Genomic DNA, 16910 nt, shown 5'->3' on the forward strand with positions numbered 1-16910 from the left:
ATGTCAAGAGGCAGTCAAGAGAGGCTAAAAGCCCGGAATTTGGAGTCATTAACCTGAGGTCATAACCTTGGCCGCTCACTAACCGCATGACCTTGGACAAGTGTTGCCATCTGTAAAATGGTGTTGATGATAATAGCACTCCTACCTCATAGAGGTGACGTGACCCTTGAATGAGATCATGGAGACAGTGCCTGGCACATAGTAGGGGCTCTTGTAATGACACTGGCAGACCAGTTCACACAGTAGGAGCTCATGAATGTCAATTAGGTGAGTGGCCGATTGCTAAGGAGCTGACCGAGCCTGAGCTTCTGACCAGTGGCTGGGGGTCTGGCTGGCCTCTGGGACTGTGGACCAGCCCCCCTCCACCTCAGGCTTCTGAGCACCTGCCCCCACCCCACCTCCAGCCCCACCCTGCAACCATTCAGAAACCAGCTGTGCCCTAGTGCCATGCCTCCCTCCAGGTGCAAATATTTAAACAACATAAAAGGAGGATTAATCTCAGGATGGAGTCAGGGCAGGCAGGTGCTGGTTCAAGGCACACAGGCAGGGAAATCTGGGACAATCTGCAAAGCTATCTGCAAAGCTGCGAGGTGGGCTCCTCAGGGCTGTGGCCTATACTTCCTCCTCCCCTCCTCACACCTGTCACTTGAGCTTGCCCAGGTACCCCTATACCGCCCACCTTGAAACCCCTCCCCCCAAAAACCCAAACCCATTGCCATCAAGTCAATTCCAATTCATGGTGACCCCATGTGTCACACGGTAGAACTGTGCTCCAGAGGGTTTCTTAGCTGTAATCTGTATGGAAGCAGATCACCAGGACTTTCTTCTGTGGTGCCCCTGGGTAGGTTGGAACTGCCAGCCTTTCAGTTAGTAGTTGAGTGTAAACCATTTGCGCCATCCAGGGATCTTGACTCTTCCCAGGTTCCAAATCAACTCGCTCTTCCTCCTACCTCCTAACTCAAGCTTGCGGTGGTCACCCCTCTAGGCCTCAGATGAGAATAAGAACCTGCAACGCTCAGAGGTGTCATGAGGATTATGGAAAATATAGGCAGAGTGCCCCAAGCAGGACCCACATACCAAAAAAAAAAACCTGAAAAACCCATCGCGTTCAGTCGATTGCAACTCACAGTAACCCTACAGGACAGAGTAGAACTGCTCCATAGGGTTTCCAAGGAGCACCTGGTGGATTCGAACTGCCAGCCTTTTGGTTAGTAGCTGAATGCTTAACCACTACACCACCAGGGTTTCCAGGACCCATACACAGTCGGTGCTATATAAAGGGAGGCACCCTAGTAACATAAGAACATGAGCTCGGGAGCCACCAGGCCCAGGTTCAAACTCCAGCTCTGCTGACAGCTCAGACCTTGGTTTCCTCATCTGTGAAATGGGGATGATACCGGTACCACCTCACAGGGCTGCTGTGTGAGGATTCAATGAGTAATTCACAAGCCGACGCTCAGAATGGGTCCGAGTGCACCTTGAGTGCTGGATGCATGCTAGCCCCAGACAGCCATCCACCCTTCTTGCTTCACTCAGGGCTCAGCTCAAACATCATCTCCTCAGAGGGACTCCCTGACCACCCTGTCTAACGCAGAACCTCATATGTGTCACTCTATACCACCTTAACCTGCTCTGTACTTTTCCTTAGGATTCACCACCTTTGTTGACCTTCTGTTATACATCTGTGGGTCTATTTGCTTCGTGTCTGTCTCTCCTAAGTACCCCATGAGCTCCTAGGACAGGGCCTGGGCACAGAGAAGGTGCTCAGTGTATGTCTGAGGATCACTATAACAATATTCATGAAACTAATACTAGTAGCTAATGCTCAGTGAGCTGTGTTCCAGGCAGCATCCTGAGCCCCTTTCATACCTGATCTCACCTGATAAGTGTTTAAGGCCAGGATGGGCAAAATTTTTCTGTAAAGGTTCAAATAGCAAGTATGTCAGGCTTTGGGGTAGGGCTGCCAGATAAAATACAAGACTCCCACTTAAATCTGAATTTCCGATGTTGTTGTTGTTAGGTGCAATCGAGTTGATTCAGACTCAGCGACGCCATGCAACAGAGAACTACTCCATAGGGTTCTCTGGGCTGTAATCTTTACAGTAGCAGATTGTCAGGTCTTTCTCCAGTGGAGCTGCGGGTGGGTTCGAACCACCAACGTTTTTGTTAGCAGCAGAGCGCTCAACTGTTGCACCTTGAATTTCAGATAAACAAGGAATAATTTTTTTAGTGTTAAGTACATCTCAAATACTGCATGCATCATACTTGTACTCTGAAATTCAAATTTAACTGGGTGTCCTGTATTTTATTTGCTATATCTGATAACCCTATTTGCAGGCCACATTCAGCCTCTGTCAGGGAAAAGTTACCTTTGTTTTATTTCGACAACCCTTTAAAAACGTTAAAATCATTCTTTGCTCAAGGGCCACACACTCACAGGCTGGATTTGGCCCACGAGTTATAGTTGGTGAACCCCTAGTTTAGAGTACTTTCTGGCACAGAGCCTGTGGCCCATGTCATTGTTGTTGTGCAGCCAGTGGGTTCCAACTCATAGCAACCTCATGTGACAGAGCAGAACTGCCCCATTGGGTTTCCTAGGCTGTGATCTTCACAGGAGCAGATCTCCAGGTCTTTTCTCTTGCAGGGTGGATTCGAGTCACGGACCTTTCAGTTAGCAGCTGAGTACTTAACCACTGCACCACCAGGGCTCCTTGCAGCACACAGAAGCCTAAGTAAAAATAACTAGAGCTGCCCCTGTTCCTCCAAGGCCTGTGGCCCTGTCCAGGCTTAGAGCAGCCTCCTCCACCTGGGGCTCAGGTGGCAGGCATCTGGCTGGGAGAGGGGAAGAGCAGATGGGGTGATGAATGCTGAGCCAGCAGCCAGCTCCTGAGTAACAGGGGCCCCCAGGCACCCTCTTAACTCCATAGGAAATTTGTCTGGTGAGGATGATTAAATTAGGATGCCCTAAGGGCCTGTGGGGTGGCTTTAAAAATAACTCTTGGCTTGTGGGGAAAGTGAGGAAAAGAGGGGGTAAAACAAAGACACAGTCCCTGTGCTCATGAAGGTCATGATCCAGCGAGAGGGGAAGACATGAATGAAATCACACAAATGGGTAAGGAGTTACAAAGTGAGACCAGTTCTCTGAGCAAAAGAGCACGGTTTTATGAGAAGGAAGTACAAACAAGCCTGATATGACAGGGAAGGGGGAAGTCAGGAAGGGCTTCCTGGAGGAGGTGATGCTCAAGATCTGAAATATAAGTTGAAATTAACTCTCTGGGCCTCAGTTTCTCTAAGTCTTAAGCTGAAGTGAAAAAAACTGTCCCTGCAACTGCCCTACAGAGCTGCCTTGGAGCTCAAAGGAATGAAAGAACAGATGTAAGGGCAATGTGGCAGGGAAAAGCCTAGATGGAAATAGCTGGCGGCTCTTTATTTTTGAATTTGTTATGGGCGAGGCGGGCTGGCAGAAGGTGAGAATCCAGAGGGGCTGGAACAGGACTGCTGGGGGAAAACGGCAATATTTTGGGAAGCTCCAAACTACAGCCACAAACAAACCTGGAGGCAGGTAAGTAGGGGAGAGGGGTGGATGAGGCCACTTGCAAGCTGTGGATGTTTCCATGGTGTGGCCTACCCTTCTTTCTAGCCCAATCCTGCTGACTTCCCAGTCACGTGTGCCATTTCTTCTGTGTGACCATGTGATTCCCACCACCTGGCTTTGGCTGGGGCAGCCCCTCCACCTGACATCCCCACGCATCCCCACCTCTGTCTCCAGCTCTGCAAATATGCCCCAACCCTCTAGGGCCCATTCATGTACCTCCCCCACTCCTGAAGCCCCCTCCCCAAGTTGATGTGGCCCCTGTCTCTCCCAGTAAAGCCCACTGCATAGCTCTGAGCGCTGGGCTCTGGAAGCCAATTGCCAGCCCTGGAATCCCAGCTCTTCCATACAGGATCTTGGACAAATCCTGTCCCTTCTCTAAGTCTAGATTTCCCATCAATAAAATGGGTGTTTACTAGTATCTGCCTCACAGGCATAAAGATTAGGCATTGAAAGCATTAACACAATGGCTGCTGCCACCTAGTCAATGCTTCATAGGTTTAACTCACAACACCCAGCATGTATTTATAAAGTGTTCACTGTGTGCCTGGAACCGGGCTTAGAGGCCTTAGCTCATCTAATCCTCACAATAATTCAGTGGGGTGGGTACAATTACCCTCCCCATTTTATACAGCAGGAAACTGAGTCCCAAGGAGGTTACATGACTTACCCAAGAATACAAGGCCTGCAAATGGCAGGGCGAGGAGTCAAACCTAGGACTGTCTGCCCTGCAGGGAGCCTGGCACACACTCGGTTTGTTCAATCATCCAATGGACACCTATGGTGCTTCCCACATGCCGGGCACTTTGCATTCTGAGCCCAAAGAATCACAACCACCATGCAATAGAGGTGTCACTGTTGTGATTCCCCTTTTTCCCAACAAGATAGGGGACCTGAGAGGAGACGGGGATGCGAACCCAGGCCTCCTGCTCCCATACCCCAGGTCTGTAGTGGGGACCCAGCAGCCAGCCAGCCAGGTGGCCCACACATCTGCTCCCTCAACCCCCTGCAGCTGAGCGCCCCAGTCACAGCTGATTCCCTGTTCCCAGAGCAGGTTCCAGCATTTCCTGCTGCCTGCACCTCCGCCCCCGCCACCTGCTTCCATGGCCCACTTCCCCAGTGCCTCCTGGCTCCCTGGCCCTACACATGGCGGTTTCCAAAGAACGACCATGGTAACAGAAAGAAATGTCCTTTCATGACTCTGCCAGTAACGGAGCACCTTAGCAGGAATTCTGACCTTGATTCAGCAAACCTGCTCAGAATCTCATTCTAAATGCTCTGCCCCTCCCCCTCAGCCCAGGTTACCTGCAATGGACTTTGGGGCCTTTGTAAAGGTGACTGGTGGTGTCAGCTCAGAAGCCTTACCTACTACTTCCTCCTGGGACTCTCTGGGTCATGGGAGATGGGCTCCCTCAGGCCACTCAACCTTCCAGGCCACCTTGTTGGTGAGCTCACCTAGGAGGACACTCAAAACACTTGCTGTGTGAACACTCAAGGTCCTCCAGCACCAGAGAAGGGTTCAGGGGACCTGCTGGGGGCCCACATTTGAGGAGGGTCCAGTGACCTTCTCAGAGGCCACCAGTAGGAAAACACGCTTCTAGCCCTCATAAAAAATTCTCTAGAGACCCCCAGGTTCCCTCACAACATCAGGCTCTCTTTCTTCCTCCACCTCTGCTCGCTGCCTCTCTTGCTCTCTCCATCTTGCTTTCTCTGTGGTAGTTTTTCTGTGTGTGTATCCCTGTGGTCTTTGTACGCCTGTGTCTCCTTCTCTCTATGTCTCTGTGTTTATCTGTCTCTCTCTGGTGCTGCCATAGATAACATGTAAATGATGAGTGTGGCTTGGTTCCAATACAACCTTATTAACAAACACAGGTAGCAGGCCAGATGTGACCCATCGGCCATGGTTTGCCAATCCCTGCTCAGACTGTTGGGCTGAAACAAGCTGGTCTACTGGGAAGCTCCAGCCAAGGGAGCCTTTCTCCTCCCACCCATAACTCTTGGCCCCAGCTTTCTGCCCAGGTGGTCCACAGCTGGAAACAGCCCCTGGGGTCAGTGCTAACATGACTGACCAACACACACACACACACACACACACACACACACACAGAGAGAGAGAGAGAGAGAGAGAGAGACACAGTGATAGACTGAATTATGTCCCCCCCCCCGAAATGTGTGTTTCAACTTGGTTAGGCCATGATGCTCAGTATTCTGTGGTTGTCTTCCATTTTGTGATTGTAATTTTATGTTAAGAGGATTAGGGTGGGATTGTAACACCACCCTTACTCAGGTCACCTCCCTGATCCAACGTAAGGGGATGTGGCCTGTACCCCCTTTTATCTCTCAAGAGATAAAAGGAAAAGGAAGCAAGTAGAGTTGAGGACTTCATACCACCAAGAAAGCAGCACCAGGAGCAGAGCGCATCCTTTGGACCCGGGGTCCCTGCGCCTGAGAAGCTCCCAGACCAAAGGAAGACCAATGACAAGGATCTTCCTCCAGAGCCAACAGAGAGAGAAAAAGCCTTCCCCTGGAGCCAGCACCCTATATTCAGACTTCTGGCGTACTAGACTGTGAGAGAATAAAATTCTCTTTGTTAAAACCATCCACTTGTGGTATTTCTATTATAGCAGCACTAGATGACTAACACACATACACACCCTTCTACTGGCTCCCATAGCTCTTACAATAACATCCAAACTCCTTTGCCTGGACTGCAAGGCCCAGCACACCTAACTCCATCCACTGTGCTTACCTTTCTCCTGGCCTGGCCTCCTCAATCCTTCTCCCCCTGCTTTTCTCAAATGCTGCCTGCTCTTTCCTGCCTCAGTGCCTTTGCTCACGCCATTTCCTCTGCCATTCCCCAGACCTTTGCACACCTGCTCTTCTTATCACTCAGGTATCAGCTCAAATGTCACCTCCTCAGAGAAGCCCACACCAACTGCCCAAGTCAACTGCCCTACACTCTGGCCTACCCCATATTCTTTCTCTCTCCCGTTGCTGTTTACTTATTGATCTCTGAATTCATCATATGTTCTCTTTGTCGCTTGTTCACTGTCTATCGCTCCCCTCTAGACAGTCGGCTCCAGGAGGGCAGGGACCCCCTGCCATGCTCACTGCTGTGTCCCCAGCGCCCAGTACAGGGCACTCAGGAGATCAGCAAATACCTGTACATGGGTAAGATCTCCCTTTTCTGGAATCTTTCACTCATGCACAGTCCCAGGACAGACATGCCGCACCCCTCAGGCCCACACACCTCCATCCTGGCTAGCACAGCACCCCAGCATAGACATCAAAAGCAAACACACAAGAGAGTGTCCTTAAGTCCCCTGTGACGGGAGCAAGCAGGCAAGGGAGGGGGTATAAAATAATAAAGCAATAGCCTGTGAATCTTCAGTGTCGGTAAAATCCTCGCTCTGCTTCCTCTCTTTAGCTTACCCTAAAAGCAGCTGGGCAGGCGGCAGGAGAAGCAAATGCCTCTAACTCGGCTGCTGCCAGCTCACTGACAGCCTGGCTCCAGTTAATCGTTTACTGGCTCACTATAAATAGGTGCCAGGCATTGTTCCCTAACAGTCTGAAGGCCTGAGAAGAGGCTTGAGAATGAAATTCCTGCAAATGGGCCTCCTGCCTCTGCCCTGTACTGGTGTCTCAGGCGCCCCTAGAGGAGGTTCCCCAGTCCCTGATTCTGCAGCATCCACCTGGGGTATCTGGGTATAAAGGTCCCTCAGCTGACACCCAACGTACAGCCGCCAGTGGAGACAATCCACTGCCATCCTTCATTCCCAGAGAAAGCGGCCTGCGTGTTTCACATCTACAGCCCACACCCTGGAAACCAGTGGCTTTCTCCCGGTGCTCTGCCCACTGCTCAGGGCTGGGCTCCCCTGGCAACACGCCCCGTTTCCACAGAGCCCAGCCTCAGGGAAGAGGAAGACACACACATACAGACTCTAGAGCCTGCATGACCTCCTTGTCTGGAAGGGAGCCCAAATGTGGGAGCCTGAACACTGCATGAAACTAAGAAATGACAGTCCCAGCTGGTTGCTTAAAATACACACAGGGTGAACCAGAACCTCTTCCCTACCTTAGAGAGGAATCAGTCAAATGTTGTGTCTGAGGACTGGGTTCGATTCCTGGCTCCACCTCTTATCAGCTGTGTGACCTTGGTCAAGTCACTTTACTTCTCTGTGCCTCGATTTCCTCACCTATAAAGAAGGGTGATTTATCCTCTTCATGGGGCGTGGAGATAATTAAATGAGGTCATCCATATAAAACACTCAGCAAATGCTGTTTTTTAAAAAGTCTTTATCCCATTAGAATGGCTTAGTTCAGCCCTTGTTTTCCTTAACTGGAGTGAAGGCTCCCAAAAAGTCTTATCAGCTACTGAGTTTCAATAAATCTTAACTACAGACTTGGCAGGTTCAGTGTAGACAAATATGGAAGATTAGGCTCTCAGAAAGTGACACTGGCCAAATTAGATCGTTGAGGTTCTTCAAATCTGGAGCTGCCCAACCACTTGGAAAGCACTTGGGAAGCAGTGAAATGGGGCCAGAAGGAGGGACTTACCAGGGGCTGCACATGTTTGGTATGAGTAGGGATGCGTCTCCTTACTTCTAGTCCTGGGGTCTGCAGCTAGCAGCTGTGGGTCCATGGGGGTGACAGGAATGCACTTTCTGATCTGGCAACCAGCAGGAAATGCTGCCACCAGCTCCAGGAGCATCCCACCAGGGTGCTGCAGGGGAGGCCCAACTGAGCAAGAGAGCCAGGGCCCCTCCTGCCACCTTGGTCACATCAGTCCAGGGTGCCCAGGCCTGTTGCCAATGCCCACAACAATGAAAACCTCCCAGAAGCCAAGTTGCCAGAGACCCGAAAAAAGCATCAAACCATATCAGGAGGCTAGGGCTGCATTATTCATGAGAGTCTCTGCTGTCTCAAGCCTGCAAACTCGGCACGCACAAACACTGCAGTCACTCCTGTAGGCACGGAGAGCCCAGGAATACCTCCCCCGGCATTCTCGCACTCATCCAATCTGAAGGCGTATTTGGAACCCCTACTCAGCACAGGGGGGCTGTTATTTCCACCAGAGAATTGAAACCTCAGCAAAGAATAAGACAAGTTTCCTCTTTGCTTGATGACCTGGTATCCTTGCTCCACCTCCTTGTTCCCCTACAATTTATTGCCCACTCTGCAGCCTGGGCAGTCCTATTACAACAGAAGTGAGTTCACTTCCACCCCAGCTCACTATCCTCCCATAGCTACCATCTTACTCTGGCTAGTAACATACAGGGGTCTTCTACGGCCACGAGGTCCCACATGATCCCCCTCCTTTTCCTTCCCTGACCCCATCTTCTCTTCCTCTCCCCAGTTCACTCCACTTTAGGCTCACTGGCCTCCTTGCTATTCCTTGTTCCTGACTCAGATTCTCTGCATATGCTGTTCCCTCTGCCAGGAACACCCTTCTCCCAGGTGTCTCCATCGCACCCTCTCTCTCCCTTCCTTCAGGTCTCTGAGCACATATCCCTCATCAGGGAGCCTCCCTAGGCCACCTCCTCTGGCAGAGTATCCCCTCCTACCTCTAGTATATATTTGTTGTTGTTGGGTACCATTGCGTCAGTTCTGACTCATAGTGACCCCGTGTGAAATGGTAGAACTGCCCCATAGTTTCCCAGGTTGTAATCTTAACAGGAGTGCCTGTAAAGCCGCTGGTGGGTTTGAACTGCCGACCTTTTGGTTAGCAGTGGAGCGCTTAACCACTGTGCCACCAGGGAGCCTTTAATGTATATTTACTATTTATACATCTGTCCCCCAAATAGGCTGTATGCTCCATGGGAGCACGTCGTTTACGAGGTTGCTGTGCTCACTTCCCAGTCTGCGGCTCCTAGAACGGTGCCTGGATCACAGTAGATGCTCAATAAATATATGTAGGAGAGGAGGGAAGGAGGAAAGGAGGGAGGAGAGACAGAGAGGAGAGAGGGCAGAAAGGAGAGAAGGAGGAAAACAGTTTCTTTCTAAGAACTGGCAGAAAAGAGTCTGTCCTGGCCCCGGCTGCCACTCGAAACTGAGATACAGCTCACACCAAGGCACTCCCCTGCTCATAAATCTATAGCCAAACCCACGGCCTTCGAGTCGATTCCAACTCCTAGAAACCATACATGACAGAGAACAGCTGCTCCATAGGATTTCCAAGGCTGTAAACCTACAGTGAAGCAGACTGCCACATCTTTCTCCTGCAGAGCAGCTTCTGATTTCCAATAGCTGAACTTTTGGTTAACAGCCGAGAGTTTAACCACTGCACCACCAGGGTTCCTTCAATCTTCTATAGTTCCCCCTACCTGCTAGCACAAGTCCAAACCCTGCAGCCTGAAATTCACAACCCTGCACAAGCTGAGACAAATGGATATTCCTGCCTCATCCCCTCGTCCCCACACACCTGACCCCAAGCCATGTTTCTGGGCTCTCAGCAAAGCTCACAGCTCCCTGTCACTTCCCTCTGTACGCGGTCACAAGCCCTCTCTTCAGACTCTGACACACAGGGGTGTGAATCCAGGCTGCTCCATGGACTGGCTGTATGACCTCCCAGGCCCAGCCCTGAGGCATGAAAAAAAGGCAGTTAATCACTTTGCTTCTGCTACCAACTGGCATCATGTGGCTGTATCCTTTAGTGACAGTCGTCATGGCAACAGGAAGCCAGTCCCTGCTCAGCTCTTAGAATCAAAACAAAATTAGGGGGTAGAGGGGAGGAGGAGGAGAAGAAAGAGGGAGGGCAAAGTGAGCAAGGAAGAAGTCCGAGTGGAGCTGCAAGATTTAACTGGAAGAAATCATCTGGAGGCCACCCTGAACCCAGCTTTTCCTCGGTGGCACTGGGAAGGCACAAAAAATCAGATGCCTGCCCTGGAGAAGCTCAGGCTGACCAAGTGGGTGTTTCCACATGTACTATCCTGCCAGATGAGTCATTTTCATCCCTATTATGAATAAAGTAAATCCAGACACACGTAAAGGTAAAGATACTTGTCCAAGATTCTGCAATTTCAGCTCCTTCCACTTCTGTCCATATTCCCCTGCTATGTCCTCACTCCTTTGCCCTTGATTTTAGGATATGACCACATGCTCAGGCTTCTCTGCATCTGGCATCCTTCTCCTTTCTTTCTGTGCTCCAGCCACATCCATATCCTTCAGTTTCTCAGATTCACCAAGCCAGCTCCCTCCAGCCACATAAAAAAAAAAAAAAAGAAAAAAAAACGAAACAAAGCAAAACGAAATCTGTTGCTATCAAGTTGATTTTAACTCATGGAGACCCATGTGTAATAGAGTAGAACTACTCCATCAGGTTTTCTTGCCTGTAATCTTAAACAGAAAGGAGCCCTGCTGGCACAAACAGTTAAGTGTTCAGATGCTAACTGAAAGGTGTGGCAGTTTGAATCCACCCAGTGACTCTGTGGGAGAAAGAACTGGCAATCTGCTCCTATAAAGATTATAGCCAAGATAACCCTACGGGGCAGTTCTACTCTGTCACACTGGGTCACTATAAGTCCAAATCGAGTCGGCAGCACCCAACAAGAACAACACTCTTTACAGAAGCAGGTTTCCAGGCTTTTCTTCCAGGGAGCTGCTGGGTGGGTTGGAACTGCTGAACTTCAGGTTACCAGCCAGCTGCAAACGACTTGCACCACCCAGGAACCTTTTCCTCCAGCCACGTAGCCTTTGCTGATGCAGTATCCAAGCCAGGAATAGATTTCCCTCCCTCTCCCCTGCTCCCAAACCTTCACCTAAATGGCCTTCAGATATCCTTCAGCTCTCTCTTTCAACATCACTTCCTGGGCCCCTGCACATGGACAGTTCTCCCTCTGCCCTGTTCTCATGGCACCAAGGGCCCCCCTGCAGACCTCTTTGCACTGTCTGTAATTGTACATTTACTGCTTGGAGTATCTGTCAGGGTCTGTGTCCCTCACTGGGCTGCCAGTGCCAGGAGGGCAGGGACTGGGCCTGTCTTCTCTTATGCTCTATCCACAGAGCCCAGCCCACTGTCTGGCACATAAACTGCCCTTGGTAAATAAATGCATCGGGATTTGAACCCACTTCTGGCTGAACTCGAGGCCCCTCCTTCACCTTGCTGCAACATTGCTGGGTCATACTCGCTCCCAGGTCAGCCCTGGACAGAGCCCCCAGTTCCACAGCCTCTGCTGTCCCCATGGTGGCTGCAGTGGCTCGGGCTGAAGCTTGCAGAGCTGCCTGGATTCTCTAGGGAAGCTGATGGTTAAACCACCCCTTCCAGAAAGAAGGTGCAGGGCACCTCTGGGAATGGCGGTCACAGGCAGGGATGTGCAGATCCTTTGAATCCAGAGGGTGTAAGAAGGAAGACCTGACTGAATCCTAGATTTCTCCACTGGAGAGAGGTCTCTGACATCAAGGAGAAATGCCCCCCACACAGGTTGGCAAAGGAAGGGAAAGAGAGGAGAGGCCTGTTTGGGGGGTGAGAACTTGAGTTGCCCTGAACTTAGGGGAGTGGAGATGGAAGACCTGAATCTGTTCCCCCTCCCTGGCTCTGTGCCCTTGAAACACCACTTACCTTCTCTGGGCTGCCATTTTCTCATTTTTACAATGGAAATTACTCCACCCACACATCCTGAGGTTGTGGCGAGAACCAACCAGAACTGCATAGACATGGATGCCCCACTGGATATGTCTGTGGTTTGGGGGTTAAGAGTTTGGTTATCACGGTTTCAGGCCACATCTAAGTCAATTGGTATAATAAAATCTATTAAGAAAATATTCTGCATCCCACTTTGGAGACTGGTGTCTGGGGTCTTAAACACTAGGAAGTGGCCATTTAAGATGTATCAATTGGTCTCAACCCACCTGGTGCAAAGGAGAATGAAGAAAACCAAAGACACAAGGTAATTATGACCTCAAGAGGCAGAAAGGGCCACATAAACCAGAGACTACATCAGCCTGAGACCAGAAGAACTAGATGGTGCCTGGCTATAACCGATGACTGTCCTGATTGGGAACACAACAAAGAACCCCTGAGGAAGCAGGAGACCAGTGGGATGCACACCCCAAATTCTTAAAAAAAGACCAGACTTAATGGTCTGGCTGAGACTACAATGACCCCAGAGGTCATGGTCCCCAGACCTTCTGTTAGCCCAAGACAGGAACCATTCCCAAAGCCAACTCTTCAGACAGGGATTGGACTGGATTATGGGATAGACAATGATGCTGGTGAAGAATGAGTTTCTTGGATCAAGTAGACACATGAGACTATGTTGGCATCTCCTGTCTGAAGGGGAGATGAGAGGGTAGAGGGGGTAAGAAGCTGGCTGAATGTACACGAAAAGAGAGAGTGGAGTGAAGGAGTGTGCTGTCTCATTAGGGGAGAGCAATTAGGAGTATATAGCACGGTGTTTATAAATTTTTGTATGACAGTCCAACTTGATTTGTAAACTTTCACTTAAAGCACAATAAAAATTAAAAAAAAAAAAAAGTTTGGTTATGACTCAGACAGACCTGGGGTTAAGTCTGGCTCTGCCCCTTATTGGCTGTGTGCTTTGAGGCAAGTCATTTTCTCTCTCTGTGCCTCAGTTTTCTTATCTGTAAGTGGGGACAACCCACCCCCCTACCTTGTAAAGATCCTTGTGTGTACAGGATGTAGTGCATAGCCACCACCCAGTAAATGAAAGCTCTGATTATTAAAATGATTTGCCCTGGCAAATGCAGAATTTAGAATCAGCCACCACCTTGCAACTGTGAACCTGCCTTCTGATTGTACAGCCTGGCTTAAACCAGCACTGGAGGCCCCTTGCCCAAACTTGCAAGGCTCTGCCTCTGCCCCTCAGCACCAAGCAGGAGCCAAAAATTTCCTCAGATCAGGAACTGGCCTCAGCCTCAAGCTAGGCAGAAAGCTCACAGTCCAAGCCCCAGGCCTGGCCACCCCTGAGGGAGAGGATGCAGGGCCAGCCCTGTGGCCATAGGGCCAATGCATTCCCCACAGCCTGCCCAGTAACCCAGACCAGACTGATGTGGATGGGACATGGAAGGGCATCTGGACCATCAATTCCATCTGCACATGGGCAAACTGAGTCCTGGAGAGAGGAAGGAACTTGAACTGGGCATAAAGGGAGCTGGTGCCAGAGTTGGAACCAGGACCCTACACCATGGCTCTGCCAAGTGGAGGGAAGCACTGCCCTCCTCAAAGGCCTTGCTGAGACCCCCTTTTCCCTTTAGCCCGTCCCCAGTTGAATCAATCAATCATTTCCTTAAAAACAGAGACCCCCCCCCCCCGCCGGGGTGAAAAATATACCTGGGGAGCATATACTTCATCTCGGTCTAGTTGGGAGATGAATAAAGGCAGCAGGTTCTTCACCTAAAGGCTTTAGGGGGTCCATACTTCCTCCTGCCTAAAAGGTCACAAAAATGTTGTGGGTCTGTGCATTTTGTCAGAAAGAAGGTCTAGACAGAGTTTTCTTTAGGTCCCCATCAGGCCTGGGCTGAGGACTTCTTGGTCTTTCTAAAGGATCCTATGCATCTTGATGTTTCCTTTTCAGAAATGTGAGAATGCCCTTGAGCTGATCTGTCAAGAAAATGGGACATGCCACACACAGAGACACATACACACACCCATGTTCCCTGAGGACAGAAGCTCAGCAAGAGGTCCCAGCCTCATGGCTACCCCTGCTGGTACTGAGGAACTGAGAGGGGCTGCCTGCCACCAGGCAGGGCAGGGGCTTCCTAGGCGCTCAGCACTGCCACCAGATGCCGACACCCTCAACACATGTACACAGACACACACACACATATGTGGAGAACCAGGCACAGGGACCAGGCCAGTACCCTAGGTCCCCAGGCACTCACAGCCTCGATCTGAGGGCTCACAGGCACAGAGATGATGCAGGTGTGGCAGTGATGGAGTCCAGGCTGAGGGGCGTGGGGCAACAGGGGGAGCGCAACACACACACATGTGGATACACACGTAGACACACAGCTGATCACAGCCTCACTCCTTCACAGGCTTGTGTATCACACAATACACACACTCTGATATACACACACACACACTGATACACACACATATACACACACATTCACTGACATATGCATACACACGCAGGCTCATACATCACACAGATACACACACACAGATCTGTAGTCACAAAAGCACAGATAAACACACACATACAGATACACGTACACACAATCCATAGAGAGACACATAGATATCTCCAGGCAGATACACAGACACTCTCACGTACATGAACTCACAGCTGCTGTCCTCACCCACACAGGCGTGGGCACACACACACATGCACACACACACACGCACACACGCACACACACTCTCCAGGCTCCTAAACACTTTCCCAGCCCCCTACCACTATAAATTCTCCCCCATCTGCCAGGTCTTTGGGGTCACTGGCTACTAACCTAAACTAGACTGGGCATGGGAATGGCCCCAGGGAGAGTGGGGGGTGGGCATCGGAGCGCTAACTGGTTCTCAGCCTCCTGCCTGGAGGAGCGAGGGGCCTTCCCGCCAGGGGAGCCCAGGCACAGGCCCACAACGGAGCAGCCTGCTGCTCAGGGACTCTCAGGGAGGGTGTCCCCTGCTCCAGGGGTAGCTCCAAAGACGAAGGGCAGAGAATTTGGGTGTGAGGGGAGAGACGGTTTTGTTTCCCCAAAGCAAACCTCTCCTTTCTTGAACTCTGGTCCTCCTAACACAGCCCCATCCAGCCCTCCCACGGCCCGCCCCCCCACACACCCCCTGCTAGTCCTCCAGGGCCTTGTCATCTAGAAGGCCCCCCACTGAGGACCACCCACCTGCCCCTTCCACAAGGTGAGGGTCCTACCTAGACACATCCAGGGGCGCCCCCACCTGGGCTGACTTCAAGCTGCATCGCCCAGGCACAGAGCATAGAAGCACCCAGAGGCTCCCCAAGCCTAGGCCCCCAACCCAAACTCACCCGTGTACGGCCCACGGGAGGTAAATACCCACAGAACTGAGCCCCATATCGGAGGTGGCCGCCCCCGCTGCTAGTGGCTACCGGTCCTGCGGAGAGCCTTCCCCCGGGTGGCTGCTCCCCTGGGTGTCCCGACCGCCGCCCCCGGTGGCACCTACCTCCTTCTTGACGGTGCGCAGCAGCCTCTGCCGGGTGTCCGCCTCTGTGGAGCAGACGGAAGAGCGGCCGGTTAGCCAAGGGAGGGGAGGGCGGGCTGCCCTCCCGCCCCCGGCCCGCACCCCTTACCGGCCGGGCCCGAAGCCATGGTTCCGAGCTGCGTTCCGAGTCCGGGCGGGGGGAGGGGAGAGGCGGCGGCGGCGACGGCGGCGGCGGCGGCGGGGGCTTCTCCTTGCTCAGCGCTGCTGTTGCTGCAGCCTCGGAGGGGCGTGGCCAGCGCCCAGTGACAGCCGTGGCGCCGGACGTCGGGCGAGGCCGGTAGCCAGACTCCACCCCTCCGGAAAGCCGCTGTGCCACCGGGAAGCAGAGACTGCCTGAGGGAGGATCCTCCTGGACAGGGATACAAACACCCTTGCTCTCACAAGTCCAGCGCCATCATGGCCTGGAACCCCCCCCCCCGCCCCGCCCATCCTGCATGCCCAACCAACCATGTCCCACCACCCTTACATGGAGCAGGGAAGGAAAGCATCATCTATTGAACCTCTGCTATGTGCCAGACCTGGGCATAATGGGGCTACTACTTACCATCTCCAAGCCTTAGTTTTCTCTTCTTTAAAATGGGTAAAATATGGCTGTTATCGTTGTTAAAAAACCAAAAACCCACTGCCGTCGAGTCGATTCCAACTCATAGCGACCCTAGGAAACCCTGGTGGCGTAGTGGTTAAATGCTACGGCTGCTAACCAAGAGGTCGGCAGTTCAAATCGGCCAGGCGCTCCTTGGAAACTCTATGGGGAAGTTCTACTCTGTCCCCTAGGGTCGCTATGATTATCGTTGTTAAAAAAAAAAAATCGTTGTTAGGTGCTATCAATTCCGTTTCAGCTCATAGCGACCCCATATGACAGGGTAGAACCGCCTCATAAGGTTTTCTCTGGGTTGGGGTCCTGTAATCTTGAGGGGAGCAAACCACCAGGCCTTTTTCCTGCAGAGCGGCTGAGAAGTGTTCCAACAGCCGCTTTTGGTTATCAGCCTAGTGCTTAACTTTGGCACCACCGGATCTCCTTATAACGTGAATATCTCATAAGAACGATCCGAGACGTCAATGAGATGTTGGATGTAAAGCATTTACCATAGACCCATGGCATAAAGGTCAACAATCATAAATGGCAGCTGCACTATTCTCGTCATTGTCGTCATTACTAAGAGTGAGAGTCCTCCAAGATAT

At 51.5% G+C, this 16910-nt stretch overlaps 1 protein-coding gene across 6 annotated transcripts in view; it reads right to left on the minus strand.

The window, feature by feature from the left end:
- The window catches only part of SGSM1 (small G protein signaling modulator 1), a 99445-nt gene extending 83407 nt beyond the window's left edge, over nt 1–16038 (minus strand). For 2 of the 6 annotated variants that reach the window (XM_049865753.1, XM_049865757.1), the window contains exons 1-2: nt 15817–15956; nt 15690–15733 (exon numbers count right to left, since the gene is read on the minus strand). In XM_049865753.1, coding sequence (XP_049721710.1) covers nt 15690–15733; nt 15817–15835 — 63 coding nt within the window. In that variant the 5' untranslated portion in view covers nt 15836–15956. Of the gene's footprint in view, nt 1–7667; nt 15268–15689; nt 15734–15816 lie in introns of those variants that run through there. The other 4 variants (XM_049865747.1, XM_049865756.1, XM_049865748.1 and 1 more) reach the window with 4 other exon arrangements.
- Nucleotides 16039–16910: the final 872 nt, after the last annotated feature.

Source organism: Elephas maximus, chromosome 22 (assembly GCF_024166365.1).
Source record: "Elephas maximus indicus isolate mEleMax1 chromosome 22, mEleMax1 primary haplotype, whole genome shotgun sequence".
NCBI classification, from domain to species: domain Eukaryota; kingdom Metazoa; phylum Chordata; class Mammalia; order Proboscidea; family Elephantidae; genus Elephas; species Elephas maximus.